This window comes from Phodopus roborovskii, unplaced genomic scaffold, assembly GCF_943737965.1.
Source record: "Phodopus roborovskii unplaced genomic scaffold, PHOROB, whole genome shotgun sequence".
Classification (NCBI taxonomy): Eukaryota; Metazoa; Chordata; class Mammalia; order Rodentia; family Cricetidae; genus Phodopus; species Phodopus roborovskii.
This window is the reverse complement of record NW_026125059.1, coordinates 15,140,726-15,168,455: the sequence shown is the minus strand read 5'-3', so window position 1 is coordinate 15,168,455 and position 27,730 is coordinate 15,140,726. Positions and strand designations below refer to the sequence as shown.

General features: G+C 47.6%; 1 protein-coding gene across 22 annotated transcripts in view; it reads left to right on the top strand.

Moving 5' to 3' along the window:
- Positions 1-21,390, top strand: part of Tox2 (TOX high mobility group box family member 2) — a 123,274-nt gene extending 101,884 nt beyond the window's left edge. For 14 of the 22 annotated variants that reach the window (XM_051187037.1, XM_051186959.1, XM_051187021.1 and 11 more), the window contains 6 exons: positions 11,831-12,070; positions 15,070-15,297; positions 17,520-17,600; positions 18,342-18,734; positions 19,471-19,601; positions 20,973-21,389. In XM_051187037.1, the coding sequence (XP_051042994.1) occupies positions 11,831-12,070; positions 15,070-15,297; positions 17,520-17,600; positions 18,342-18,734; positions 19,471-19,601; positions 20,973-21,039 (1,140 nt within the window). In that variant the 3' untranslated portion in view covers positions 21,040-21,389. Of the gene's footprint in view, positions 1-11,830; positions 12,071-15,069; positions 15,298-17,519; positions 17,601-18,341; positions 18,735-19,470; positions 19,602-20,778 lie in introns of all 22 variants that reach the window. The other 8 variants (XM_051186978.1, XM_051187073.1, XM_051187065.1 and 5 more) reach the window with 3 other exon arrangements.
- Positions 21,391-27,730: the final 6,340 nt, after the last annotated feature.

Below are 27,730 nucleotides of genomic sequence, written 5' to 3'. Positions count from 1 at the left end.
ATAGGCCCTTGGGTCTTCTTGTGAATAAAGCTTTATTGGCACACGGCCCCAGCCATTCATTAGCCTGTTGCCTGCAGCTGCCTTCTGCTACACAGCTGAGTTATGCAGTTACAACAGACCCCATCTGAATCCTAAAATATTTAATATCTGACCACTTACTGGAGCTCACCAGCTCCTGGTAAAAAACCATGTGATGACTGTTTGTGAAGTGCCAGCCTTAGGCCAGGCTTCATACTGTTATGTATATCATCAAGGACATCTCCCTCCTGGCTATTCCCCTGTTTCCAGAACCTCATCTTTGTTTAGACCTATTCAAACTCATACTATGAGCTAGTTTATAAGTCAGGAAGAGAGAAAATCCTAGGTTATATACTCATGTGCTTTGCTCTGTGGAATATTTCCTCTTTTTGATCCACACAGTTCCCTACTCTGAAGGGCAGGCTCACGGTCACCCTGTTCCCCTGTCAGAGCTGCTGGGGTTTCTGTGGGCACAGAGGATCCCAATTCACAGCCAGGTGGAATTCCGAATTCCTCATTTCTTGGACTCAGGATTCTGAGACAGTCATTTGATGACAGCCCTCCTCCATCCCAAGTTTCAGCAGTTTCATAGAAAGTTGGGAGGAGAATGTGTTTGCACCAAAGAGCTGTTCACAAGCTCCCAACACAGCACTCTGCATAGTTCCTGCACATAAATGGTGCGCATGTGCCCACACATGAGCAATGGGGACACACGCATAGTGAGCGCTCAATGACGTAACAGTAAACACGGCCAAGTACCTATTGTTGCTGCACTCTGGAGACAAAGGTGCTAATGTCTGTTGCTACTGCCTCCCTGAAACTGTCAAAGGGTTATAAAATAAAATGCTGGCCAGTGGCTTCCAGCCCCATTTTGATTTCTGGTGAGACTTAAAATTTAAACAACTTTTGGACCTGGTGCTTTCTGTGACAGACTATATGGAAAGGAAATATCTGTAGCTTACATGGAAAAAACCAAAAATATCCCAAGTCCCCAGTTTGTTGAGGACAGCTCAGTCCCTTGGTCTCCTCTGAGGCAGCAGGCCGGGGATTCAATTCTGTGGATTGGCAGAAGCTGAGGCGATGTGTGACTTCTCACGGTCCCTAGTGGGGTGTTCTCAGAGCCTAGTACACTCCCTGGAGACTGCAGCTGGCCATGTGTGAAAAGCTCCTACCGCCCCGAGAATCTATTAAGTCTAATTATGCTTGTGAGGCTGCCACCTCCCTCCTGCTCCTCTGCCTGGGCCTGCAGGAGAGGGTGCAGGTGTGGCCCCCGCCGGGCTGTATGTTTGCAGAAGAGCACTTCATGCCCTTTCTAGGTATCTCCTGAGCCACCAAGGACCCAGGGTAGGATCTTGGAGAGTGGCAGCAGAGGAGGGGTGGGGACTGCTTTGGGGGAGGAGTGACAGTTCAGGGAGGTTGGTGACAGAAGCAAGTTCCTGTCTAGAGAGAAGCCCCTCAGCACCCTAAGGAGTTCTGGGTCAGTCAAGCCACAATGGGGTCTGCGCTGGCCAGGCATGGGGATTGGTGTGTGGTTTCCATTTGGCCAGTGACACTTCTCTACATAAGGGGTCAGGTGCCAGTGTCCCCAGCACCTGAGATATGAGGATATCAGCATGAGACAAGGGCTCAGGTCTGACCACTCTTAGCCCTTGGCATCAGACAGCCTCAAGTGGCAGGCCTCTAGTTGGGGTTATCTTTTTCACTTTGGGGTTAGGACAGAGTTCATGCAGTGCCCTGGGAAGTCTGGGATGCTTGGTGGCCATATCCACTTCTTATTGGTTTGTAGCTGCATATTGTCACCATGGAAGGGCCTGTGCTCCTGACTGACTGCAAGGCCTTCAGGGCTCTCCGCCCTGGGGTATAGCACTGGATCCAGGCCAACACAGAAGTCCCTGCAAGGCCTGCCAGCGTTTGTGGAGAGCCTCTGTGAGCACAGCAGGAGTGAGCTCTATAGTGAAACCTTCCCAGAAAACATCCAGATGTGCTGTTTGGCTTTTTTTTTTTTTTCAAATGTTCCACAGAGCCTTTACTGGAGGAATTAGGATTGTGAGGAAAACCCCCTAACAACTGTAGAAATTTCTAGTTCTAAAGGGAATGCCTTCTGAGGACCATACTCGGAAAATGGGAGTCAGGGGGATTCTTCCTAACAAACTGTCCAAGCTACAAAAAATCCAGAACCAGGAGAGAATGTATTCAGATAAATCGAGTGATGCTTGGATGTTAAAACCTAGTGAGATCACTTCACAACCCGGCAATGACCACGGATGTAAAAGCCAACAGCTTAGGGCTTTCCCCAAGCTCAACAGACGGGGATGGGTGGAAGAAGCCCAGTGATTCCGCATGTGCGGAATGGGAGGGTCAGAGAAGTGTAAAGACAACCATCAACTAAATAGCGGTGGAAATGTCACTCATCTGAAGAAGTGGAACATGATCTGCTCAAAGGGATATATGAAGCACCAGGAAAAATAAGAATATTGCCTCCATCAATATGGATCATAGGGAATTGGCTTTAATCTCAACTAACCTTTACATTCTAAAAGGTCATTATTGGAGCTGGAAGGACGGCTCAGTAGGGGCAGTGCTTGTCTTGCAAGCATGAGGACCTGAGTTCCATCCCGGAACCCCTATTTTTTAAAAAATTGATGGGGTGTGGTGGTAGTGACTCACTCATGCTTATAGTCTCAGTGCTGGGGAGGCGGGTCTTGGTCACCCTCGCCTCATTAGTCAGCGACAGACCCTATATCTATACACAAGATGGACAGCACCTGAAGAGTGACCCTTAAGGTTGTCCTCTAGTCTCAATACCTACCCCCAATATCCACTCACTCTCTCTCACACACACACACACGCACGCACACACGCATGCACAGGGATACCGTGCACACGTATGTTCATCAAGCCATTATTTACCATCAGATCATTAGACAATTTAGGTCAACCTAAGGAGGCAAATGAAAACTTGTGTGCTTCTTTGTTTTGAAGCAGGGTCTGACTGTGTAGCCCTGGCTGTCCTGGAACTCTCTGGACGACCAACCATTCTTAAAACTTCTGCTTCCCAAGGCTAAGAAGGTTGAAGGCGTGTGCCACCATGCCTGGTACAATGAGCATTTTAGAGTGAGAGTTAAGGGAAGAAGGACCCGGCCTTCATGTCGTTCAGGGAAGGAGAAGTGTAGGAGAGATTTAGGACTCACCATGGAAGAAGGGCCAGCAGTGCTTGGTGTGTCCAGGGCCAATCAAGGGGTATTTGGGAAAGAGGAGAGGAAGGCTGGTTGCATGTCTGTGGCTTGGGTAACTGCAGAAAGGATGGTGTGTGTGTTGTTTTGGTAGAGCTAGGGGGAAATTAAGGGAGAAATAAGGCTTTCCTTCCTTCATCTCAGTCTGATGTGTTTCTGGAACAACAGTGCCAATCAGGCAGCTGAGTGTGGAGAGCCTGGAGCTAGCCTAGAGATTAGGGACCCAGTCTTTGACCTCGTCTTATATGAAATGCTTCATGATATGTAATGTGGCCAGTTAAGCCATGGGGAGGCCAGCCACTTCTGCAACCCAGACTTCCCAGAGCCTATCACCCTTGAGTCGGATGCTCTGCTTTGACAAGCCTCTGTGATCACACTTCCTCTGCTTTTGACAGAATAAACGCTGCTGTGGAGGCCAGTTCAGCTCCCTCTCATTCCCTCCTCTCTCCAGCCTTTATTCTCTCACTCCAAACACACCATAGCCACGCGGCACAATCCACATGCCGCTTTACAGGCACAGGGCTGCCGGTGTTGTCTGAGCCCTCTCTCGCTCCTTGCTCTTTTTCTTTAGCCTGCTCCCTGCTTACCCCTCTTCTCTCCCCTGGTGAGTGTGGCTCTAGTCATTCACTCTGACCCTGGGAACAAGCCATTTTCACACTCCGCAGCCGGTGAGCCCTCACAATAGTTTCAGGTTTTTTTTTTTTTTCTTTCTTTCTAGAAGTTAAAATTCTGTATTATCTTTATTGTATAATTTTCTAAAGGTAAAACTATGATTCTCATGCAAATAAAACATGTAAACATATTAAAACTGTGCTTAACTGGTGATTAATGAAGAAGCCAGTAAGATGTTTTATTTTTTGTTTAATATATATATATATATATATATATATATATATATAATTTTTCTTATTTTACATATCGATCCCAGTTCCCTCTCCCTCCCTTCCTCCCTCCCTCCCTCTCATGCCCCCCCAACCTTCCCATCCCACCCCACCCCCACTCCACAGGGAGGGTGATGCCTTCCAGGAGGGATCATCAAAATCTGTCAAGTCATTTGGAGTAAGGACTAGGCCCTCCCTCCTGCCTCTAGGTTAAGGGAGTATCCCTCCATGGGGAATGTGCTCCCAAAGTCCTTTTGTGCACCGAATACATCCTGGTTCCACTGTCAGAGGTCCCTTAGCCTGCCCAGGCCTTCCAACTGAGACCCAGGTTCAGGGGGTCTGAGTCAGTCCAATGCTGGTTTCCCAGCTATCAGACTGGGGTCCATGAGCTCCCCCTTGTTTAGGTCAGCTGTCTTTGGGGGTTTCTGTAGCCTGGTCTTGACCCCTTTGTTCATCACTCCTCCCTCTCTGCATCTGGATTCCAGAAGTTCAGCTCAGTGTTTAGCTGTGGGTGTCTGCCCCTGTTTTCCATCAGCTACTAGATGAGGGCTCTATGGTGGTGGATAAGTTAGTTATCAATTTCATTATCCACTCCCATTATGCTGAGGAGATCTTGTTCCTTTCCCCTTCTGTGAGGGACCTTGTATGAATATCTTAGGTTCCTCCTTGTATCCCAGTTTCTCTGGTGGTGTGAATTATAGGCTGGTGATCCTTTGCTCTATGTCTAAGATCCATATATGATTGAGTACATACCATGTTGTCAGTAAGATCTTATACTCTCAGTTCAGAGAAGAATCTGAAAATAGACAAATACTTAAGCAATTGGCATTGTTGAAATAAATTTACTACGAACTATAAAACTGGTTGATATCATAGAGCAACTGAATGCTATGATTAGAATTATGTTTTGTATAGTGCAGGATCAATATATCCACCAAAAAAAAAAAGTATTTGTGGTTTTATGGACAAGAATTAGTTGTCTTTTACATGATCCTCATCCACTGTTGTTGATATTACAGTTTGGATCTTTAAAAAAATCTTTCAAAGGCCTATTAACAGATAAACAGATAACAAGATACGGTATGTTCATACAACAGAATATTATTCAGCCTTAAACAGGAAAAGTAATTCTGACCCATGCTACAAGTTCTATAAATCTTGAGGCCATTGTGCTAAGTGAAATAAGCCATATGGTGATACATTATTTGTGATTTATTAAAGCTTGCCTGAGGATTCAGAAAAGCAAAGTCAGCCTCAACTATAGAGGTAAGGCAGTAGTGACACACACCTTTAATTCCAACAGCCAGAAGCTAGGAGGTGGTGATATACACCTTTAATCCTAGGACTCAGGATTAAGAGGTAGATGGATCTCTGTGAGTCCAAGGCCACCTAGATCTACACAAGATTGATCCAGTCCTAAAAAGAAACAACTCACACAAAGATGATCTCAGCACCTGGGATCACACGGCTTTAATCCAAGCATTAGGGAGATGTAAAAGATAGGAGCAGGGTCTTCAGTAGTCAGTATCAGGCATTCATTCTCCAGCCACACTGAGGATAGGAGGGATTCATTCTACAGCCACGCCGAGGACAGGAAGTCTCAGGATTATCTAGCCATGCTGAGGAGAGGTTACAGTCTGAGGTTTGGTGGAGCCAGGATTGCTTTTCTTTCTGAGGTAGAGTGAAAGCTAGTGCTTTGCTTTTCTGATCTTCAGCTTGAAGTTTGAACACCAATATCAGACTCTGGGTCTTTTATTTATCATGTTACAAATCCAGTCACAAAAGAAAATGTTTATGGTATGATTCCATTGATATGAATTACCTAGATGTAGAAAGTAAAATACCTGTAGTGAGGAAATGGTTCAGTGGGCAAGAGTTCTTGCTGCACAAACGTAAGGATATGCATTCAAATCCCCAGCCACAAGCAGGCTGTGTCCATGTGCACTTGTAACTGGTACTGTGAGTAGCAGAGACAGGCCAATTACTGAGGCTTGCTGTCAGTCAGCCTAGCTGAAGGTTCAGTGGTAAACACTATCTCAAGGTAATGTGTGGAGAGCAATAGACCAGGATGCCCAACATCCTCCTCTAGCCTTGAGGCACAAGCATTCCCATACACGTGTGTACATACTCCCTGTATCCACATATACCATATTCAAAGAAAGAAGAACTGTGGTTTCCAGAGACTTGGGTGAGTCAGGAATGGGAAGTTATTATTTAATAGGTGTTGAGGTAAAGGTAATTCTGTAGATGTATGGTAGTGATGGTAGTATGATGCCTTAGTAACACTGAGATGTATGTCTAAAAATAGTTCCATTGGTGAAAGTGAGTTGGCTCAAATGGTAGGCACCTACAGAGAAAGCCTAGCAACCTTAGTTTGACTTCCAGGACCCATGCAAAGGTTGAAGGAGAGAACCAGTTTCACAAAGTTGTCCTTTGATCAACATATGCACACTATGGTATATATATCCACACGTAACTTATGTAAATGCAACAATAACAACATTGTTACAAGAAAAATTTATTTAACCATAGCACAATCTTTAATGATTTAAAAAAAAGACCATTTGCAATAATTCTATTTTCCAACAATTTACAAAGATGTAGAATTAGAATAGCCTAGTTGAATTCAGAGGTGACATTCAGATTGAATCATGTAACCCCAGAGGCACAGGAGACAATGCCCAGCAGGACATCAAAAAGCCATTCATTTGTCTATGTCAAAGTCTTTCATAATTTTTCCTGCAGTGTGTATATTTCATGTGTGTGAGAGTGAGAATCGCTAGGTTACAAGATGTGTGTAATATTGTTATGCTACATATCGTGAACTCATGTAGTAAGGATTCAGTTTTGTTGGTTTAGGTTGGGTTTGTTTCTTAGAGAGTTCCTGGCTCTGGCTGGCCTTATAGTCCATATATAGTGGAGGGTGACCTTGAACTTGATCTTCCTGCTACCACCTCCCAAGTGCTGGGGTTACAGAAAAGCACCACTAAACCTAGTTTATGAGGATCTGGGGTTCGAACCCAGAACTTTGTGCCACATTTCAGCCTCCCTAAGAGCTGAGCTCTGCTACTGTCCACACAGACTAGTTCAGACCCAACTAATGACCTAACTGACTTATGAATGGTGTTCTGCCTCACATGTGATCAGACTTAAAATGTTTCCCATGTAGGGCACTTGCAAAACATAAAACTAATAAATAATAATAAATTTAAATGCCTTTAATTTTATCAAATATCAGCAAGTTATTAAATCACAAAGTCAGGAATATAGGGTTGAAGAGTTTTGCTGTGGGTAGCTTGGAAGAAAAATATACCATGCCCTAACAAGCTATATCCAGTTTGCCCTGGAGGAAATCATAACAATTTCTTGTTTAAAACTTAAAAGCAAGGCATGATGGTGCACACCTATATTCCAGCACTTGAGAGGCTGAGGGAAGATAGACAGTTTAAAACCTCCTAGACTGTATAGTAAGACCTTGCCTAAAAGAAGCACACACACACATACACACACACTCACACATGGCATGCACATATTGGTGGTAGAAAGGGAGGGGGTTTAGAGACTCAATTATAAAACCTACACATTAAAGAAGTTCGCTTGATGAGTGTTCTTCAATTAATGTATTAACAGGGATTACAGTGTATTGAGCACTGGGTTGCAGACCAGCACACAGCCATATGCTGTTTGCAAGATGCACATCTGAAATGATGCAGGATGAGAGGGAAACAGTAAGGAAACCATGACAACAGCTGATAGAGTAGTATGGGAGGCAAACCATTCGTTTTCATTAGAGCAAAAACGCCTCTATGGATAAGGAGAAAGCCCTCATGAAGACAGAGCATTCTGGAACATCTGGATGACTTCACATCAGCACACTGGAAGAAACCCCGTTCACGCCATATGCTCTGGAGAACTGATGGGGACACAGGAGGCACGACAGGCTTTAGCTCAGTTTTCTCAGTTTCACAGCTGATGTCAAAACAGTACTTCAATAGACGTTGAGAGGGTTTGTTTTGTTTTTATGTGACCGAATGAACATTATTTCAATGACTTTTTCCCCCAGTGCTAGGAATTGAACCCTGGGCCTCCTGCATGCAGGGCAAGCACTCTACTCCCCAGAGCTACACTCTCTACCCTCAGTCCACATTATTACGTGAAAATTTTGCAAGTTGTGGTCCTAGGTGGTTCTATACTAAATAAAGAATCAAAAATAACCTGTGACACTTGCGGTGAGTAGTTAGGGACAGGCAGTCAGAGTTCACTAAGGACCAGGGAAGCTGCTGGATTGAATTTTTAATGGAGGAACTGCTTCTTCTAATGCCCTTTTGGGCCTCCACAGGCACTGACACACATGAGACACAAACATACATGAAGACAGTACACCTGTACACATAATAGTATAAAATCTCACAATAATAACAATAGGTAAAAGGCCCTTCCCTTCAGGCCTGACAACCCAGCACCAGAGTTGTCCTCTGACCTCTGTAGACACAAACACACACACACACACACACACACACACACACATACACACACACGTTTAAAAAAAATGATGGTTTTGTTGTGGAAAACAAAGATTTAGTATTTTCCTACCATCTTCCTTAGCATTTAAGTGTTAAATTAGTAAACCTTTGGATTCTACTTTTGTAGAATGTTTGTTTTTTGTTTTTAATTGCTATTTGGGTTGCTGATGTGTTTTTATAAGAAGTTCTTTGGTGAATTTTGGCATAGGGTTAGGGCAGGATCTCCAACTGTGTCTGACATGGTGCTAAACACACTTTGCCCATTGTGTGCTACGTATTTATGCAAAGTAGTTTCAGCACCTGTGATTATAAAATACTGATCAACTCTGAAAAATGTTGAAGATGTACTCCAGCCTGTCGTACCAGAGGTCAGCCAAGATTTAATTCTTCATGTAAAGTAAATAAACACATTCATCTTGTTAGTATGTAGATTTGCCTCCATCTTTCTTATGTACCAAAGACTTGTTTTTAAATAAACCCCTTCACAACTTATCATCAGTTAAGTGTTGGACTTGTATGCCTGTTTTATTCTGTTGTAGACCCAGGGTCATGTAAAGGTTTCTTGGATGATAAAGGGGCAAATGTGGAGAGAAAAAAAAAACTTTTAAAATTTCTGACCTAGACATGCTCATGGACGATTAGAGACCCAAAATTAAGAACTGAGTATTAACAATACAATTGATGATAGTCAATAGATGGTGCTCTACACCTTCATGACCACAGCCCACCATCTGCCTGGAAGTACTTTGAAACAGGTAAAGAATTAATTACATTTGGTTTTCAAAGAAAACCTTAACAAATTCTCAGAATTACAAATGGCCACTGTACATTCATCACTTTGGTGACTAGAATTCAAGACAAAGCAATGGAGAAGCAAAATTAAGCCACTGAGAAGTTGCTGGAGTCTTCTTTAAAACTCTAAGGTCAAAGGAAAAATAAAGAATGAAATGCCTATATATAAAAGAGATAAACAACAAAAGTCTTACACAATATTCTTTGGGGCTAGAGAGATGACTCAACAGTTGAGAGCACTTATTGTTCTTGCAGGGGACCCGAGTTCAGGTCCCAGTACTCACATGGCAGCTCATAGCCATCCACAACTCCAGTTCCGGGGAATCCGACACCTTCTTTCAGTCTCCAAGGGCACCAGGCAGACAAGTGGTCTACAGACATGCATACAGTCAAAACACCCATGCACATAAAATAGAGCAAAGGTAAAAATTCTCACACAGTAAAGTCTATGCAAAACACTTGCAGACAGTCTTCGCACTAAAATGTTATTCTTAATTGTAGGGAAAGTGCATGTCAAGGCGCTCATGCGTAGTGGGCATGTGGGAGCCAGAGGCCAGGGTTCTCCCCTACTGCTCTCAGGGTTTCATTCTTTTTTCCATTTGTGTGTGTGCGTGTGTGTGTGTGTGTGTTTACATGTATGTGGGCACTTATGTGTGACTGTGTGTGTGCATGAGTGTTCATGTGGAAGTCTGAATTTGATGGCAGGAATTATCCTCCGTTGTCCTTCTGCCTTATTCATTGAAGAAAGGTCTCTCAGTCACAACCAGAGCTCAGTGACATGGTTAATATTGCTAGCCAGCTTGCTCTGAAGATTCGGTCTCTGCCTTCAAGGCTGGAATTACAGCTGAGCCGCCATGTCCACTTGTCATTTACATGTGGTCTTCACCCTCAAGCTTAACCACCAAGCCATCTCCCTAGCCCTGCTCTCATTTTCAAGGTGGGGGTCTCCCCATCTTAAACCCGGCCCTTGCAGTTCTAGCCAAGACCCCAGGATCAATCCAACTGTGTCCACTTCATCCCTCCCCCAAACCTTTCCCTCACCCCAACTCCCAGCCCTGATGCCAGAGTCACAGAGGAACACCTAGATGCTCCCTTTTTGCATGCATGCTAAGGATCTGAACAGGGATCCTAATGCTCACACAGCATGCACTTTACCCAGTGAGAAGTTTCTCTAGCCCCTGAACACTATTAACAATAAAACAAAGGGAAATAAATGAATTTTGAAATATAATTCAAAATTGTGGAGGGGGGATTCAACAATAATCTTTATAAGCCAAAAGGAGAGGTTACTAAAGAAAAAATTAGGTATCAAATGGTTAGATGTCAGAGAAGGAGGAGGGATCAATTTGAGATCTTGTTTGTTTGTGGCGGGATCTCAGGATGTAATTCAGGCCATACTGGGATTGCAAGCATGTGCCACCATGCCTATAGAGATCTGATTCTTTTTGTTGTTATTGTTGTTTTCTGCACAGGGTTTCTCTCTGTAGCCCTGGCTGTCCTGGAGCTCACTCTGTAAATCAGGTTGACCTTGAACTCACAGAGATCCCCCTGCCTCTGCCTCCTAAGTGCTGGGATTAAGGCATGCACCACCAGGCCCACCCCACCCTCATCCCAGGTGGGGATTAAAGGACTGTACCACCACCGCTCAGCGAGATCTGATTCTTTTAAAGAGACGTTTTGAAGCCTTGCATAAAATAGAAAGCCTATTCACTTGATTAATGAGGAGAAAGTTGAGAACATGTGGGCACTTGACGTTAGACATCAGACAGAGGAAATAACAAAAGTAATTCTATGGATGTTTGTGTAAGCCCAAATGAACCATGCAGTTATACTGTGTTTGTTTGGGCCAAGAGCACACACTATTCTAAATTCTGCAAAGTAGTCGGAGTACACATCTTACAGATGAAGAAGCTGAGACGCAGTGAGGTGAAACTTGGTCAGTGTCACCCTCTGACAAGGGCCTGGGCCAGGGTTCAGAAGTGTGCTTCCAGCATCTGCACTCTTGGCTGCTCATTGTCACACAGCAAACAAGGCAGAGCCTCGTTCCACATGGAGCTGGTATCATGACATGATCCATTCACAGCTGGACCGAGTTCCCATAGGGGCGGCATGCTGACCATCTGCCCAGGGCAGATGCCAACAGAGTGGCAAAGTGCCAAGGGACCCTGGGGACTTTGCAGGTGCTCCGCGCCATGCAGAGGTCAGGGGAGAATGGACCGCCACCTTCAGATTCTCCTACAGGGATCCCTGTGGGAAGCACGGCCCATCATGGAAACAGCCACTTGCCACCTCTCACCCACAAGTCCCTCCTCTGAGACTGAGAGGCAGGTGCGGTGATTGGCAAGGCAGAGCCTTCTAACACAATCACACTGTCTTCTCTCAGATCCAGGAGATGGTCCACTCGGAGGTAGCTGCCTATGACTCAGGCCGGCCAGGACCCCTGCTGGGCCGCCCAGCGATGCTGGCAAGCCACATGAGTGCCCTCAGCCAGTCCCAGCTCATCTCTCAGATGGGCATCCGCAGTGGCATCGCCCACAGCTCCCCATCACCCCCAGGGAGCAAGTCAGCGACCCCCTCTCCATCCAGTTCTACACAGGAGGAGGAGTCAGATGCCCATTTCAAGGTGTGTGGTGTGGAAAGGTATAGCTACCAAGTACCTCCCCAGTGGAGAAAGGGTTCTGCCAGGTCATGGTATCATGTCCCTGTGGAAAAGACAGGAGCCTTAGTCTTGTGGAGACCAAGAGTCAGCACATGGGTCTCTGGTCAGAGGAATGGCACCTGGGCCCCAGGGAAACCAGGCTGTGGCTGCCGACTCTACAGGGGACCCTCCCCTCCAGGCACATGCTGGCCCTGAAGAGGCCCGGAGCCCAGGCACAGCGTCCATGACAGGAGGCCCTGAACTGACCAGGCTTCTGTGTGCGTCTCCTCTTCCTGGTCCAGCATCATTCTCAGGATAGCTTGTCACAGACCATGTGGGGATGGTTTCCTTCTCCCTCACCTTTTCCTCCCCCCTCCTTTTCCCCCCACCAACTCATTTTGCCTTCCTTTGTTTCTACACATTCCTAGGGACTTGACCTAAATCCTTGCCTGTGCTAAGCAAGTGCTTTCTTGCCAGGCTACTGCGGCTTCTGTTTTGTTGTTTTAGTTAACAAACACTTCTAGGTCTGGATATACAGCTCAATTGGTAGAGTGTTTGCCTAGCATGCAGCAAGCTCTGGATTCAATCCCCACACCACATAAACTAGATGTGAGACAAAAGTCTATAACCCACAGATCAGACACTTCTACAAGTACACAATAAACCCTCATTCCTGTGTTCCTCACAACAGCTCTCCATGGTAGGTAATATTCACTATCTCCTTTTTGCAGATAGGGAAACTGAGGCATGGAGTAGTTAATTAACCTATCAGTGCTTTACAGCCAGAATTCATACCCAGATAGCTGTCACCCTTAATGACTGCCATGTCATCAACCAAGCAACCTGCCTTTAGAACTGGGGCGACAGGAAAGTGCTTGCTGTGGAAGCATGAGGACCTGAGTCCTAGCACTGGGGAGGCAGAGACAGCAGGATCTCTGGGGCTTGCTGGTCAGCCAGCCTAGCTGAATGGGACACTCCAGGCCAGTGGGAGACCTTGTCTCAAAAAAAAAAATTAAAAAAAAGGAGGAAGAGGAGAAGGAGGAGGAGAGGGAGAAGGAGGAGGAGGAGATGGAGAAGGAGGAAGAGGAGATGGAGAAGAAGGGGGAGGAGAAGAAGGAGGAGGAGATGGAGAAGAAGGGGGAGGAGAAGGAGATGGACTAGGAGAAGGAGGAGGAGAAAGAGGAGGAGATGGAGAAGGAAGAGGAAGAAGAGGAGGAAGAGGAGAAAGATGTACCTTAGTAACCACACTTGAGATGGGCTGTTGTCTTCCATACCACCCATGAGCATGCACATGCATGTGCACTCACACACACATATAAACACACACACACACACACACACACACACACACACAAAGAGACCTGTTTTCAGTCCTCATCTTGCCAAGGTTTCACTAAGGGCTGATGGGATAAAAGCCTAGAGAGTTCCCCAGGGACACTTGGAACAGAGCCAGCATGCCTCAGACCCTGCCAGATTCCCCACCTCTCAGACATGAGGTCTGAGTCTATCCACCCCACCTGCCTGGAACTTGCCATCTGTTGAGTATGCTGCCTTCATCTTGTTGGTATTCAGAAGCACAGACCTCACTGTAGGATCCAGGCCTAGGTTCAAAGGCCTAAGAGTCCCCACAGAGAACAACAGGGGTTTGTGAAAAGCATCCCAACACCTCCTCATTCTGGAAATGCTAAGTCCTGTGTGCTTGAGACCATGGCCTAGAACCTTTCAGGTGGGTCCTCTTACTGGGTGACAGCTATGTTACCCTCGCCCCTTGCCAACACCAGAGAGTCCCAGGAAGAAACCATCATCCAGAGTCGCAGCTGAAGTGCAGTGAAGGTGGCCTACCCTTTATAATCAGAGGCATTAGTTGGGTATTATTTATGATCATGATGGGGAGGGGCAGAATAGTTGAAAAACAAACAAACAAACATGGAGTTAGACCCTGTAAACAGGTCCCCAACAGCTGGACCTTCTTATTCTTGCAGATGCAAAGGGTCTAATAGGTCCATGTAAGACCAGTTCATTGTCTAGGAGAATGGACCCTTGGTTTCTTATTTCCATTTTGTGAGGCAGGGTTTCCTTATGCTGCCCATACTGGCCTTACTTTCTCAATCCCCCTGCCTCAGCCTCCTGAGTACAAGGCTTACAGGCATGCACTACCATGCCTGACTTTAGGCCTCTGTCATTACTCAGTATTGGTCAGGAGACTTTGAAAGTCTGCAAAGATAGATGTTAACATGGCAGGGAATAAAGTGCTAGAAAAAAACAGAAAAGGGTCTTGTTTAAATTTGGAAGTGATATAAACACAAATGGTTTGTGTCCCTGGGGAAGGATACAAAATCCCAGAGTGCTAATGCTATTGCTGTTTAGGCACTGGCCAGCCTCACTGGCACATTAGTGTTCTTGGCCCGACAGTCTTCAGGGACTTTCAATGGACACACATGTTGGTTCTTTCTAAACAGTCAAACCTGAACCTCAGGCTGCTACCCAGGATGCATGGGCAACTGTCTTTCTGTCTCTAGATGCCTCTGGGTGACTCTGCCTGAGATTTGTATCTCTATGTGTAGGTGTGCGTTGTTCTGTTTCTGTTTCCCTGTATCTGTACATCGATGTGTGTGAATATGTCTATTTCCATCTGTATGTATGTATTATGTATGTTTGTATGTATGTATGTATGAATATGTATACATACATACATACATGTATGTATGAATATGTCTATCTGTTATCTGGACCATGTGTTCATGTATACCAACCTGTATATATGTGTTTGCTGCCGTGCTCCTTCAAATGCATGACAGTATAGGCCAAGCTGTCTGGATGTGAACCACTGGAGGGGCAGCCCTTTCTCTGCCTAGGAGAGAACATGGTTGGATGGGTCTGGGGTAAGCTACTGAGAAAGCCTAGCTTGGCCCAAGGTTAGCTAGAGCCACTTGGGCTAGGAGTCCCTTGACTTCTTTAGTTTACTGACTCCTCTCATCTGGCAGATCTCGGGAGAGAAGAGACCCTCAGCAGACCCAGGCAAAAAGACCAAGAACCCAAAGAAGAAGAAGAAGAAGGACCCCAATGAGCCACAGAAGCCTGTGTCGGCCTATGCTCTCTTCTTCAGAGACACTCAGGCTGCCATCAAGGGGCAGAATCCCAGTGCCACCTTTGGGGATGTGTCCAAAATAGTGGCCTCTATGTGGGACAGCCTAGGAGAAGAGCAGAAACAGGTAAGCCTTGGTCCCCGAGACTTTGGACCCTGGAACCAAGAGTGTGATGCCAGGCTTGGCCTCTGGGACTAGAGGCTCCTACAGGGGACTTTTCTGCTTTGCTTGCCCATCTGTAAACTGGGAAGCAGGGTTCCCTCATCCCTGGTGATCCCCAGTGCTGTGCACTATTGCCTTCGCTGGGCCCTTGCTTCCCCATCCATAAACCAGGGAGCATCTCCATCCCCTTCTAGCAGTCCCCTTCATTGGGATCTTTCTGCTCCATTGGCCATGGGTCTCACTGAAGGCCTCCAGGTGGAAGGGTGCAGAGCCAGGTCATGCAGTTGGAAATGCATTACCTCAGACTAACTACCTAACCTCTTTGAACCCAGGCTTCCCTACCTATTGACTACCATGCTTGGAGCATGCCTAGGCTAAGCACCATGGGGATCCCCCCTCCATCGCCTCATTGCATCTTTACAACACCCCAGGGAGTCACCATCCATTGGCTCTTTGGAAAGTGGAGGGTGTGGTGAGGACCTCTTAGCATCCTGTCTTGCACAGCGAGGACTCCTTAGGATGCTGTCCACAGGCGTGTGGTATGCACAGAACAGTAACAAGCTAGGGGCAGGGACATGGATCACAGATGAGTTGGGTGTATCCTTTATCCTATTTGACAATGTTGAGATTTTTGTGGAATAGTCTAGGGCTGGTAGTTTAGGAAATAGTCTAAGACCTGCTGGAAAGAAACAGAGATAAGAGACAGGGGAAGGCATAGGACATTGTCAGAGAATTCAGTGTGGGCAAGAGGAGCTCTGGAGCCAACCCTTGTCTTTGTTAACCCACCTGAGCTACAAGGGTGCTGGATGAATCCTGGCTTTGTTAGCCATTGACTGAGAGCTGCTCCAGGGGAGCATAATCCTCTCACATTTCTGGTCTCACTCATGTGACAGGTCTGGGTCTTGCTCCTAGGAAGTGGTCTGTGATGGGGACTTTGCTCTTGACCTTGGATGCTGTGTGTGCTGCTGTGCAGCGGGGGCAAACCAGGGAGGCTGACAGCCTCCACTCAAAGACCCTTGTCATTTTCTCACATTGTGGGTTGTGCTGGGCTCAGCAGGTGGTTCCTCAGCTACCCTTGATGAGAGCTGCAATCAGCTGCAACACACGACAGCTCTTCTTCAAGAAGGTAGATGGCTGGATCTTGCATGTTTCATGGTCCCACAGGCTAGCCATGTGTCTTAGTCACTTTTCTATTGCTGTGAAGAGACACCACGGGCCAAGCAACTCTTATAAAAGAAAGCATTTAAATGAGGGCTTGCTTACAGTTTCAGAAGCTTAGCCCACTATCACCATGCCAGAGAGCATGGTGGCAGGTAGGCGTGGTGCTGGAAAAGTAACGGAGTGACATCCTGATCTGCAAGCACAGAGAGAGGGGAGAGAGAGGGGGGGGAGAGAGGGAGGGACAGAGAGAGGGAGAGAGAGGGAGAACAGATGGACAGACAGAGAGAAGTAGAGAGACAGAGACATAGAGATATTTCCAGGGCCTTTCATGGGCTTTTCAAACTTCAAAGCCCACCCCTAGTGACACACTTCCTCCAATAATGCCACACCTCCTGATCCTTCTCAAATAGCGCCATTCCCTGGTGACTATGCATTCAAGTATATGAGCCTTTGGGGGCCCATTTTATCCAAACCACCCTGCCAGGCTTGTTCCCAGAGCAGTTAAGGGTCATCTAAGAGTCTAAGTACTTTTCAAGTTTTCTGCATTAGTTTATTCTTATGCCACTGACCAAATCAAGTCATTGTGAAAGAGTTCTACTTAAAAGGCAGGGACAGAGTGCATGTGAGACACACTAGGGCCACTCCTATAGTAACGTGTAAACCAAGGTCTAATGTTAATGGTAGCAATCAAAGTAAATATGAGTAAGAGAATGCGTGTCATTATACAAAGCGCGCCATTAGGATGTTGGTGTTATGCTGGATCAAAAGAGAGGCTTCTGGATAACCTGTCTTTCTGTAGTCACTTGTGCCAACCTCATGGTTGAGGAACTGGCGTGTAGCCTGGCCTCTATACTCCTGCTGTTATACTCTCAACAGAAAGGGGCCAGTGGGTGAGTGACCCAGCTCCTGACCCCCCAACCTTCACCCATGCCTGGCCCTGGAATCCCCACTTGTCACCCCAGCCTCTGCACTGAGGCTCCTCTGTGACGTTTTCTCCAGAGTTGCCCATGTCTCGGATCTTTCAGGCATATAAGAGGAAGACTGAAGCTGCCAAGAAGGAGTACCTGAAAGCCTTGGCGGCCTACAGAGCTAGCCTCGTCTCCAAGGTAACGTAATCCCTCGGCGATGTCCTGATGGCTGGCACCACTGGAGGGACAGAACAAAGGCTGGGGCTCCTGGGAACAGCAGGTACCACAGACCTCAGAGAGGATGAGTGGCACCTGTGTGTCACAACTTGGGAGCCAGTATGGCAGCCTTCATGTGACCCTCATTTCATTGACTTTCTTCAGTGAGAGGGCTAGCCCTCAGAGGGCTCAGCAGTGAGCCTTGGATTGGCCATTTGAGTGGCTGCTGTAGGTCCAGATTTGCTGTCTTAACTGCTGACCCTGCACTGTGCCTCTCTATCCACACCAGGGACGAGGTGTGGGTCTGGGACCCAAAAGGAGGCAGAGTATTGTCCTGGAGGCTGTCTCAAAGAAATTGACATCTGGGTTGGGCGGCAAGGGGCCAAACAAAAGGTGCTTACAACGTTGAGATAACCGCATAGGAAAGGTGGGAGGTTGCATAAGCTGTGGTTCATTGCTGGCATTAATCTCACTGCCAGGGTGAGAATAGAATAGCGGGCCATATTGGCAGGGGAGCCCACCTGAGGGTAAAGGTAGGGATGCCTGACTTATCAAAGCCATGTACTCCAAGGCCCCTGTGTAGTTGTGGCTTATTAGTTCATACCCTACCCCTTAGCACAGCATAGAGCCATCCAGAAGCCTTGCAGGCTGCTGACCTACCTGGCCGACAGTCCAGGCTCTGCCTTAATCCCTGGTTTATTCCTGGCTTCCATGTTCCTCCAGAGCCCTCCGGACCAAGGCGAGGCCAAGAATGCTCAGGCAAACCCACCAGCTAAAATGCTCCCACCCAAGCAGCCCATGTATGCCATGCCCGGCCTGGCTTCCTTCCTGACGCCCTCCGACCTACAGGCCTTCCGCACTGGAGCGTCTCCTGCCAGCCTTGCCAGGACGCTGGGCTCCAAGGCCCTGCTGCCAGGCCTCAGCACATCCCCACCACCACCTTCCTTCCCTCTTAGCCCCTCACTGCACCAGCAGCTGCCACTGCCCCCCCATGCACAGGGCACCCTCCTCAGCCCACCTCTCAGCATGTCCCCAGCCCCTCAGCCTCCTGTCCTGCCTGCTTCCATGGCACTCCAGGTGCAGCTGGCGATGAGCCCCTCGCCTCCAGGGCCACAGGTAAGCAGGACCAAGCAACAGCCCCCTGTGACTCACCAAGAGGGAAAGCGGCTGGAGGTGCATATACTCGCCGGGCCACTCGCCAACTGTGTAACCTCAGCCGTGGCTCTGTAACTCTCTGGGCCTCAGTTTCCAGTTCTTTGAAATGGGTCCAGAACACCTGCCCTGAGAGACACTGGCTACCTCAGGCAGTTGACTAGTTGCCAGCTAAGCTTTGTTCCAGAGCCTTCTCTTAGACCATTATGACCTCTGCCAGATTGTTCCAGCTCCTTGCAATCTCCAAAGCCCCAGCTTCCAATGATGGTCCCACAAATGGTTCCAAGACATGCATGCAGCACAGTAACCCCATTTTACAGATTGGAAAACTGAAGCCTAGTAAAGGAAAAAAAGAAAAAACAAAAGCAAAGTCACCCCCTTCCCTGACTCAGAAGAGACAGGGGTTGGAATTTCTTTTTCACCTTATGTTTCCTGTTTTTCTTTGTCTTGCTGGGGATGGAAGCCAGAGCCTCACACAAACCACGCAGGTAGCCCATCACTGAGCCACACAGTAGCTCAGATGAATTTTCCCAAAGATCTTCCACCAGGGAGAAGGGGGAAGAGGCCGAGTGGCCATTCTGTGTGGACCCAGAACATGTCTCTGGAGTGTAGACATCCTCAAACACACAAAGATAATGCCAGCTGCTGGAAAAGCCTCTTTTTCTCTCTCCTCTGCTCACCGCCCGTCCTTCTCCTGTAGGACTTCCCACACATCTCCGAGTTCCCCAGTGGCTCAGGCTCCCGCTCACCTGGCCCATCCAACCCTTCCAGCAGCGGTGGGGACTGGGATGGGAGTTACCCCAGCGGGGAGCGCGGCCTCGGCACCTGCAGGTCAGTCGTCCCCAAACCCCCTTCCCTCTCCATTCCCTATAAGGGGCAGAGGAGGACAGGGAGACACTGGGGGGACCATGGTGGACAGGGAAAACAGGGAGCAAAGCCCAGCAGGGGGCGCAGCTGACTGCCTACCCAGGCCATTTGGGAAACTTGAGGCTGGCCTTGGCGCATGCCTTTTCTCCTTTCGTCCCACATTTCCACAAATAGAGTGAGGTATGAATATTTAGAGGACAGTGGCATCTCCATCACCAGGCAGTGTGTCCCCCATCCCTGGCCACCAGCCTTTCAGCATGGGCTCTTCGCTTTGCTCAGTCCGCTGGTGCTCCAGCATTTCATGAACCCTGACCTTCCAGGGAAAGCCCTTGTTGGTGTTCAGACCAGGGTGGGCAGGGATTTCCTCCATGGCCCAAGCAGGCACAGACTCTCCTCCAACCCTTTCCCTCCCAGTTTCCCTTCCCAAAAGTCAGGGCCAAGGAGTAAGTACTTGGTATCTGAGCTTCCTAAGGCTATTCCCTTCTCCTCTAAGTGAGAATGTTTGATCCACACAGCCTATTCTAGTCTTTCTTGCTAAATGTGGAGTCTTTCTATGTAGCCCAGGCTAGCTTTGAACTCATGAGTCTCCGGCCTCACCCTCCCACAGGTGCAGGCCACCATACTTGGCTCACTCTGTGCCATATTCTAAAGACAGAAAGGTGTCTGCCTTCCTGTAGTTCTGTTTGAAATGTACAAATGATGCTGTTGTGATTAACAGCAGACATGGCGCGGGGGAGGGGGTGGTGGTACTTGAGGCCTATCTCAGTAGGGAGAGTGTTTGCCTAGAATGTGTGAAACCCTGGATTGGATTCCCCAGCACTGCTTAAACCTGGAGTCCCCGGCCTCAGTGGAGGTTGAGATAGAAGCCTCAGAATCAAAAGTTCTAGGTCAACTATATCTCAAGGTCATGGGCAGCCTGGGATATATAAGATCCTGTCTCAAAAGACAAACACAGCAGACACGAAGCAAAGTAAACAAACAAACTAGAAGGTCCCTGGTAGAATGCCAGGAGAGGTGCTTTGTTGTGCTTGATAGGCAGCCCCTCCTTCAACCTTAGGGATAGCAGATCAGAGTGAGGGACACAGGGCCAGGGCACCAGGGTGGGCTCCTGTAGCTGACAGCCCCCTACTCTCTCCTGCAGCCTGCTCCCCAGGGATAAATCGCTCTACCTCACCTAATCCCGCCTCCCCTCCCTCCCTGAGGCTCTCCGGAGGGCACTGCTCCGAGCCGGAAGGGCTGACCACAGGAGAGAGGCCATGGCAGCAGGCAGGGTGACCGGCCAGCAGTGATACACCTATGCCCCAAGGCTGAGTCTCTCCCTCGACCTCCCACCAGACTCTGCAGAGGCAGCCCACCGCCCACCACCAGCCCAAAGAACCTGCAGGAACCTTCTGCCCGCTGACCTGCTTGCTCCAGGGTAGCTGTGGACCCCACTCCTTGGCCTGCACACAGTCCCCTGCGTCTGGACTTCTGGCCCCAGCCCAAGCTCACCGGGCTGCCCCCCCTCGAGGTTGCTTTAGCAACAGACACCCACCCCAGATGCTGAGCCAGCCACAGGTGTGCTCTCGGTGGTGTACACAAAAGATCCTGAAACCCGTGCGCTGTGGGTTCCGTGTAAGTAGTTCACTGTTTTAGAACCGTGCTGAAGACATCTGTAAGATTATTTTGTGGGGAGAAAGAAAGTTTCCTTTAAGGTTAAAAAAAAAAAAAAGAAAGAAAAAAAGAAAAAGAAAAAAGAGAGAAGAAAAGAAAGAAAGAAAGAAAGAAAGGAAAAGAAAACAACATTTTATAAGACCTTTAGCACATTTGTTTTAAATTTTATCTTAAGGGAGACGTGTGCACAAACAGCTGTCAAACCGATTCTATCTGCACAGAGAAAATGGGAGCTTTGAAGCCACACCCAGGGACCCCCCCCTCCTCCTCCTCTTCCTTCCCCCTCCTCCTCTTCTTCTTCGTGTTTTTTCTTCCTCCTCCTCCCTTCTTCCTTTTGTCTTTCTTTTCTTTTCTTTCTTTCTTTCTTTCTTTCTTTTTTTTTTTTGTCATATAAGCATCTATTTAAAATGCCAGCAACAATTTGGGTCATCTATTTATGAAGAAAAGTAGAGGAACAGTGTGGTTTCTCCTAACATGTGTGTGGTTTGAGCTTTGGGTTTGGTTTAGGCTTTGGTTCATGTTGTTCGCAGCTGTCCCCTGGCCCTTGCAAATGTCTGTCCTGGTGCCCTATGCTTCGCTCAGACCTCTTTGTAATAAAACTTCTGAAAAGTGGCAAGCAATCCTGTGTCGTCCAGAGCTTTTTCACCCAGGCCTGGTTACCCTATTCCCAAAACCAGATAAAGGAATGCTACGCTAATGTCCCCGATGACATAAATAAAAACTTGCAATACAGTTTTGTCAAATAGAATTGAAGGCAGGCAGGATGGCTCTGCTGGTAAAGGTGACAATCTGAGTTTGAGCCCCGAGACCCATGCGGTGGACAGAAGGGACCGATTTCTGGAAGTTGTCCTCTGACCTCTACACACAAATAAATAATGTAACTGTAACTGATTAAGGAGATCTAAGAATACATTAAGAGGATCATATATCATGACCAAATTGCATTCATTCCATGGCTGCAAGATTGGCCCGAGTCAGGCCCGGACTCCTGAAGTGGCACGTGGTGGTGGCTTCACTAGATTCAAGTTTCTTCTGAGGGCAGACTAGGAGCAGAGTCCTCCTGCCACTTATAATGTGGTAAATAAGAATCTGGGAAACGAATGGGCGTGGTCAGTGCAACAGGTGCGGGGTGGACATCTCACCACAGCCACTCACCAGCATGGGGGCCTGTGATGGGCAAAACACACCCCTGACCTCAGCTATGGTGAAGACAGAAGGAGACACAGAACTCTCTCAGTTTTGTGGCACAGAGTAACTGCTCAGTGAATCTGTGTTGCAGGGGTGGAGGCTATCATACCCAGTGCGTGAAGGTATATGAGAGTCAACCTTGGGCTTCCTACGTGGGACTTAGCTCTCCAGCCACCGAAAAGCATTGCTAACATCCCAGTCAGTACATCCTGGAAAACGCTGGTGTTTTCAATATGCACAGTCAGACTTTGTATGATTTCCCTGTGGGGCTGGGATATGTCTCTCTGTTTGCCTAGCATACCAGACACCCAGGTTCCATTCTCATACCACATAAAGGGAAATATTAATGTGAAATAGAGCTGGGGAAAGAGTAACGGGACAGCGCCACTGGCTCCTGGCGGTGATGAGCGGGGCTCTGGGCAGTGGAGTTCTATCCTCAGAAACATGTGTCAGCTAGTGACAGTGCGAGCCCAAGGCACAGGAGGCTTTTCTTCAAACCTTCCTTCAGGAAACATCCTGGACCCAAGACTCCTTAACCCAGGCTCCCCAGCAGCTCTTAGGTGGCGACACGTTAAGGTAATAATTGTCACAAGTTGAACTCTATGGGAAGAATGGGAAGGGTCGGGAGGCTGCTGTCACACCCTGTGACACAGCTCTTGGTTTGGTTTCCCGGTGTTTGACCCAGCTCTTTGAGATAGGGGCAGGTGTCATGCTGCAGACAGAGGAGCCCTGCATTTCCAGCACCTCAGAACCTCTCATTGTCCCTGTGGGCCACACCCCTCATCCAGAGGATGCCTAGATGTAGGTTCAGGGTTGCTGAGAGCAGTTTTCTCTCAAGGGCATGTTGTAATAATCCTCCTGGGAAAGAGACAGAAGAAAGCCCCAAGCAAAGTCAATCACCACAGTTGCATCAGCGCCGCCCAGCAACGTTGATCACAAGCCTTCGATGAAGCTATAATGTCCTTTCTGTGTGGAACTCGTTGGTGCCATAGTGATGGCTTTCACAGTTGAATATCCAGCTCTTGCTATTACAAGGCCATACTAGAAGAACAAAGACAGTCCCAAATCGGTGGGACCTGAGGCCAAGAGAGTCCAGCAGGGTGTGCCCCCATCTTCATTGGTGTGCAAACTATTGGGGTCATTTGCAAGCAATTTGCATGCCTGGGCTGGCCTCTTGGGTGCTGAAGTCAATGCCAACTGTCTTCTTCCATTTGAGCCACCATAACAGAGCACGTAGGTGGGCCCACCACCACCAGAGACATCTTTGCTCACAGCTCTGGAGGCTGGTAAGGCCAAGATGCTTGTGAGGGCCAAGTTCCCAGTCATAGACACCTGCCTTGTGCCTTCACATGGCAGAGGTCCAGGCAACTGTTTGGGGCCTATTAGGGCACAAATCCCAATAATGAGGGCCCTATCTCTAGACTTAATGGTTTTCCACAACCCCCACCTCCACATTCTATGACACTGAGAGCTAAGGTTCCAACATACTACTCTGAGGGGCAGAGAGGTGAGGGGCAGACATGCAGCGTGTAGCACCAGACATAGCGGTGTTGTCTATGTCTCCCAGGTCTCCCTTATTGGCAACTGTTCCCCCTCATAGTGACACCTTTGTCCCAGAAGGGGACAAGCAGCCCCTGGAGCTGCCCACAGCTAACAGTCTCAGCAATAGGAAGCCTCCCTGTGGAGGTAGCTTGAGCAGGGTCGCAAGCCTGGTCCTCCCTTAGATGCTGGCTGGCTGCCCCAATGCCTCCCTCCTCTCTGAGAGCCCCGCCCAACCAGAATCTGCATCTGAGGTCCTGTGTGTTTCTACATAAGCAGATTCCAGACGCAGTAGGACCACATCCATGATGCCCACAACTATAGTTGTTTCTGCACATACAAATGGCAGCCTGTGAGCATCAACCCAAGCCTAAGCCTCCGGAAGTGTAGTCCACTACTGTCCACTCCCTTCCACAGTGATCACAGCCACACCCACGGAGCACCCAGCCCGGTGATGTGGGTTGTCCCTGTGCTCTGCATCCCGCAGCTGTGGCATGGGTCAGGCATCCCACAGCTGCAGGACCTTCCATTGCCAGGGCCACAGCCTGTCATTGAGAAAACCTTGAACTGCTGAGATCGCTTGTCTCCACTGCCCAGGGTCTCCCCTCCTTTCCTAAAGCTCCTGCCAGAGTGTCTCTGTCCACCCTTCCCACAACCAGGAGGAGACCATTATTCCTGCTGTCCTCCTACCTTACAGGAAGGTGTGGCTGGCCCTGAGATGGTCCAGTGACCTCTTCCTTCGGAAGGGACCCAGAAGATTATACATATTAGGGTGTGGACATCACACATGAGAATATTCAGTGTTCACAACGCTCAACCTCAATCGGCTCGTCCATCAAAAATAAAACTGAGAGCCACCCTGCCTGTCCCCACTGGGCCCCAGGGGCACCAATCAGAAAGGGGCACAGAAAGTGGCTTTAGAAACACTAATGTTAATTATTTATAGAGTTGTAACCTTGTGTGCTAAGTCACATATACAGAAAATTAAAAATACCAACCATGTGCCTGCTGCCAAAAGGGGAATGAGGAGAGGACAGAGATGTTCAGTCCATCTGAGATCTTGATGATTTCCTTGGGGAGGGGCCATCTGAGATGTGCCTGAACCAGAGATTAGAGTTTGGGTGGCAACGGGATTTGGTTAGGGTTGGGTTTGGACTGAGTTTAAGAGTTGGAGTTGGGGTGGGATTTGGGGTTAGACTAGGGTTAAAGATTGAAGTTGAGGTTGGATTGGAGTTACAGTTGGGATTTTGGTTGGGTTAGGATTGGAGGTGGGATTATTAGGGTTGGTGTTGGGCTAGAAATGGTGTTGTGGATTGGTGTTGGAGTTAGTGCAGGGTTTAATAGGCTTAGGACTGTTGTTGTGGCTAGGGCTAAGCTTCCATCTAAGGTACCATCATGGTTGACACTGGCTCCAACCTGCTGAGCCTCCCATTCCCAGACTCCCAGGCTGCCTGGCTCTGTAACAAAGGTTCTTATCAAGGATAGTGGAGCCCACATTGCTGTAGGAGGCTCTTTCATCTGGAACAGGTCAGTTACCCTCTGTTGAGATTCGGTACTTACACTCCATCCTGTACCTATACATGTCTCTTCTGGGGCCCAGGCCTTCACAGTGGTGATGGCAGGATGTGGCATCTGTGTGTGGTGTGAGAACAGAGATGGTAGGAGGTGATTGAAGTGCCTGTGTGTTTCCCATATGAGGCAAGATGCACCCAGCTGGCATGTGTGCATTTATATGCAACACTTTATGTTAAATACCGGTGTGTATTGGTGGTGTGCATTAGTATACACATGCTGTGCATGTTTGTATGTGGTGTAGTCAGAGTTTCCTTTGGGCCATCAGCTCACAAATAATGACACAGAAACTTCTTATTAATTATGAAAGCTTGGTCTTAGGTTTATTCTCAACTAGCTCTTATAGCTTAAATTAACCCATTTATATTAACCTATGTTCTGCCACATGCCATTACCTTTCTCTATAGTGCCCATCCTGCTTCCTCTGCATCTGGCTGGTGACTCTACCTTTCTCTGCCTGAAAGTCCCATCTGTACCTCCTGCCTAACTATTGGCCATTCGGCTTTTTATTACACCAGTCACAGCAATACATATCCACACAAAGATCCCACAATAGGTGAGTACAGGACACATGTGTTTATGGTATTCATAATAGTGCATATGTATGGCTGGTGTTCATGTGTTACAACATGTACATCACTCAAATACTACATAAGCACATACACCCTTATGATACCAAACCATACATGGGTGCATCAGAAACACTACACAGAGTTCATAGGTGTTTAACACATACCAAATGCACATATGACATGCATACATGTTTTCCACATGCACAGACACCATGTGAAAGCAAAACACTCTTAAACATGTATAGATACACAGTATGGAAACACATACTGCATACATAAACATACCACCCACAAACAGCTCCTACAAACACACACACACAGAAGTGTATCTTGCACACATTTACCCATCATGTTCATACAACACACACCACCCAGTCATGAATCCCAGGTAACATGTTCATTCATTCATTAATTAGCTAGCATGCAAATGATGTGCTCTTGAATGCTGGAAAGAACTTACATGCAAGAAAGACAGACAGTGCTCTTAGCTGCTTGGCCATCTCTCTAGCCCCACATCAGTGATTAATCAGCTCTGCTTCTCAATGTGTCCCAAATTAATTAGGTCAAGCCTACATGCTGGAGGTCAGCCATTCCAAGTGAGAGGCAGTGGCTGTGCTCATCATGAGTGAGGGCTGTGGATGTGGCCTTCCAGGGGGAATTTTGAGACTGTTCCACAAAACCACAAAGAAAGGTTCTGGGCCGTGGTGTGTTTGGAGGGGGATGAAAAAATGGTAAGTAGGTGATCAGGGGAAAGACAGTGGCCTAGGGACACCTTGTGTACTTTTGGCATATCCTACACATGGTAGAACACACACACACACACACACAGGCTTCCACACCTGTTTTTTTTTTTTTTTTTTTTTTTTTTTTTTTTGGTTCCATGCATATTGGTATTGTATTGGTGGGATCCAGAGAAATACACATTAAACTAGGATTCCCAGGGTTATTCTGAAGGCTTGAGTTGAGATGATGGGCAGAAGAGCCAATCACACAAGAACAGCAAGCAGTCCTGCTGTCACTCTGGGGGTGAGAAAACCCCCTTAAAAAATTAAACACAGGCTGGGCGTGGTGGCGCATGCCTTTAGTTCCAGCATTCCAGAGGCAGAGACAGAGGCAGGAGGATCTCTGTAAGTTCAAGACCAGCTTGGTCTACATAGCAAGTTCCAGTCTAGCCAAAACTTTTTTTAAAAAAATGTTTTGTTTCCATTGTGTGAGCACAGATTTGTGAGCATAGCAGTCTGGGTTCTGGGGTTGTAATTCTAATGTGGTCTCTGCAAGAACAGTAAGAACATGACGCATTCCACCCAGAGCCATCCCTCCAGACACTGGGTTTTCTTTGCCTTATCTGTGATTTTTGACTTCTTATGGTGAACATTATACAATTTAATAATATACAGCAGAGAATTTATTGGTTTAGAGTTTTTGGTTTACATTTTAAAATTTTTTTTTTATGTGTATGAGTTTTTGCCTTCGTGTATGTCTGTGCGCCACATTCATGATTGGTGCCCTCGGAGGTCAGAAGAGGGCATTGGATCCCCTGGGATTGGAGTTGCAGGTAGTTGTAAGCCT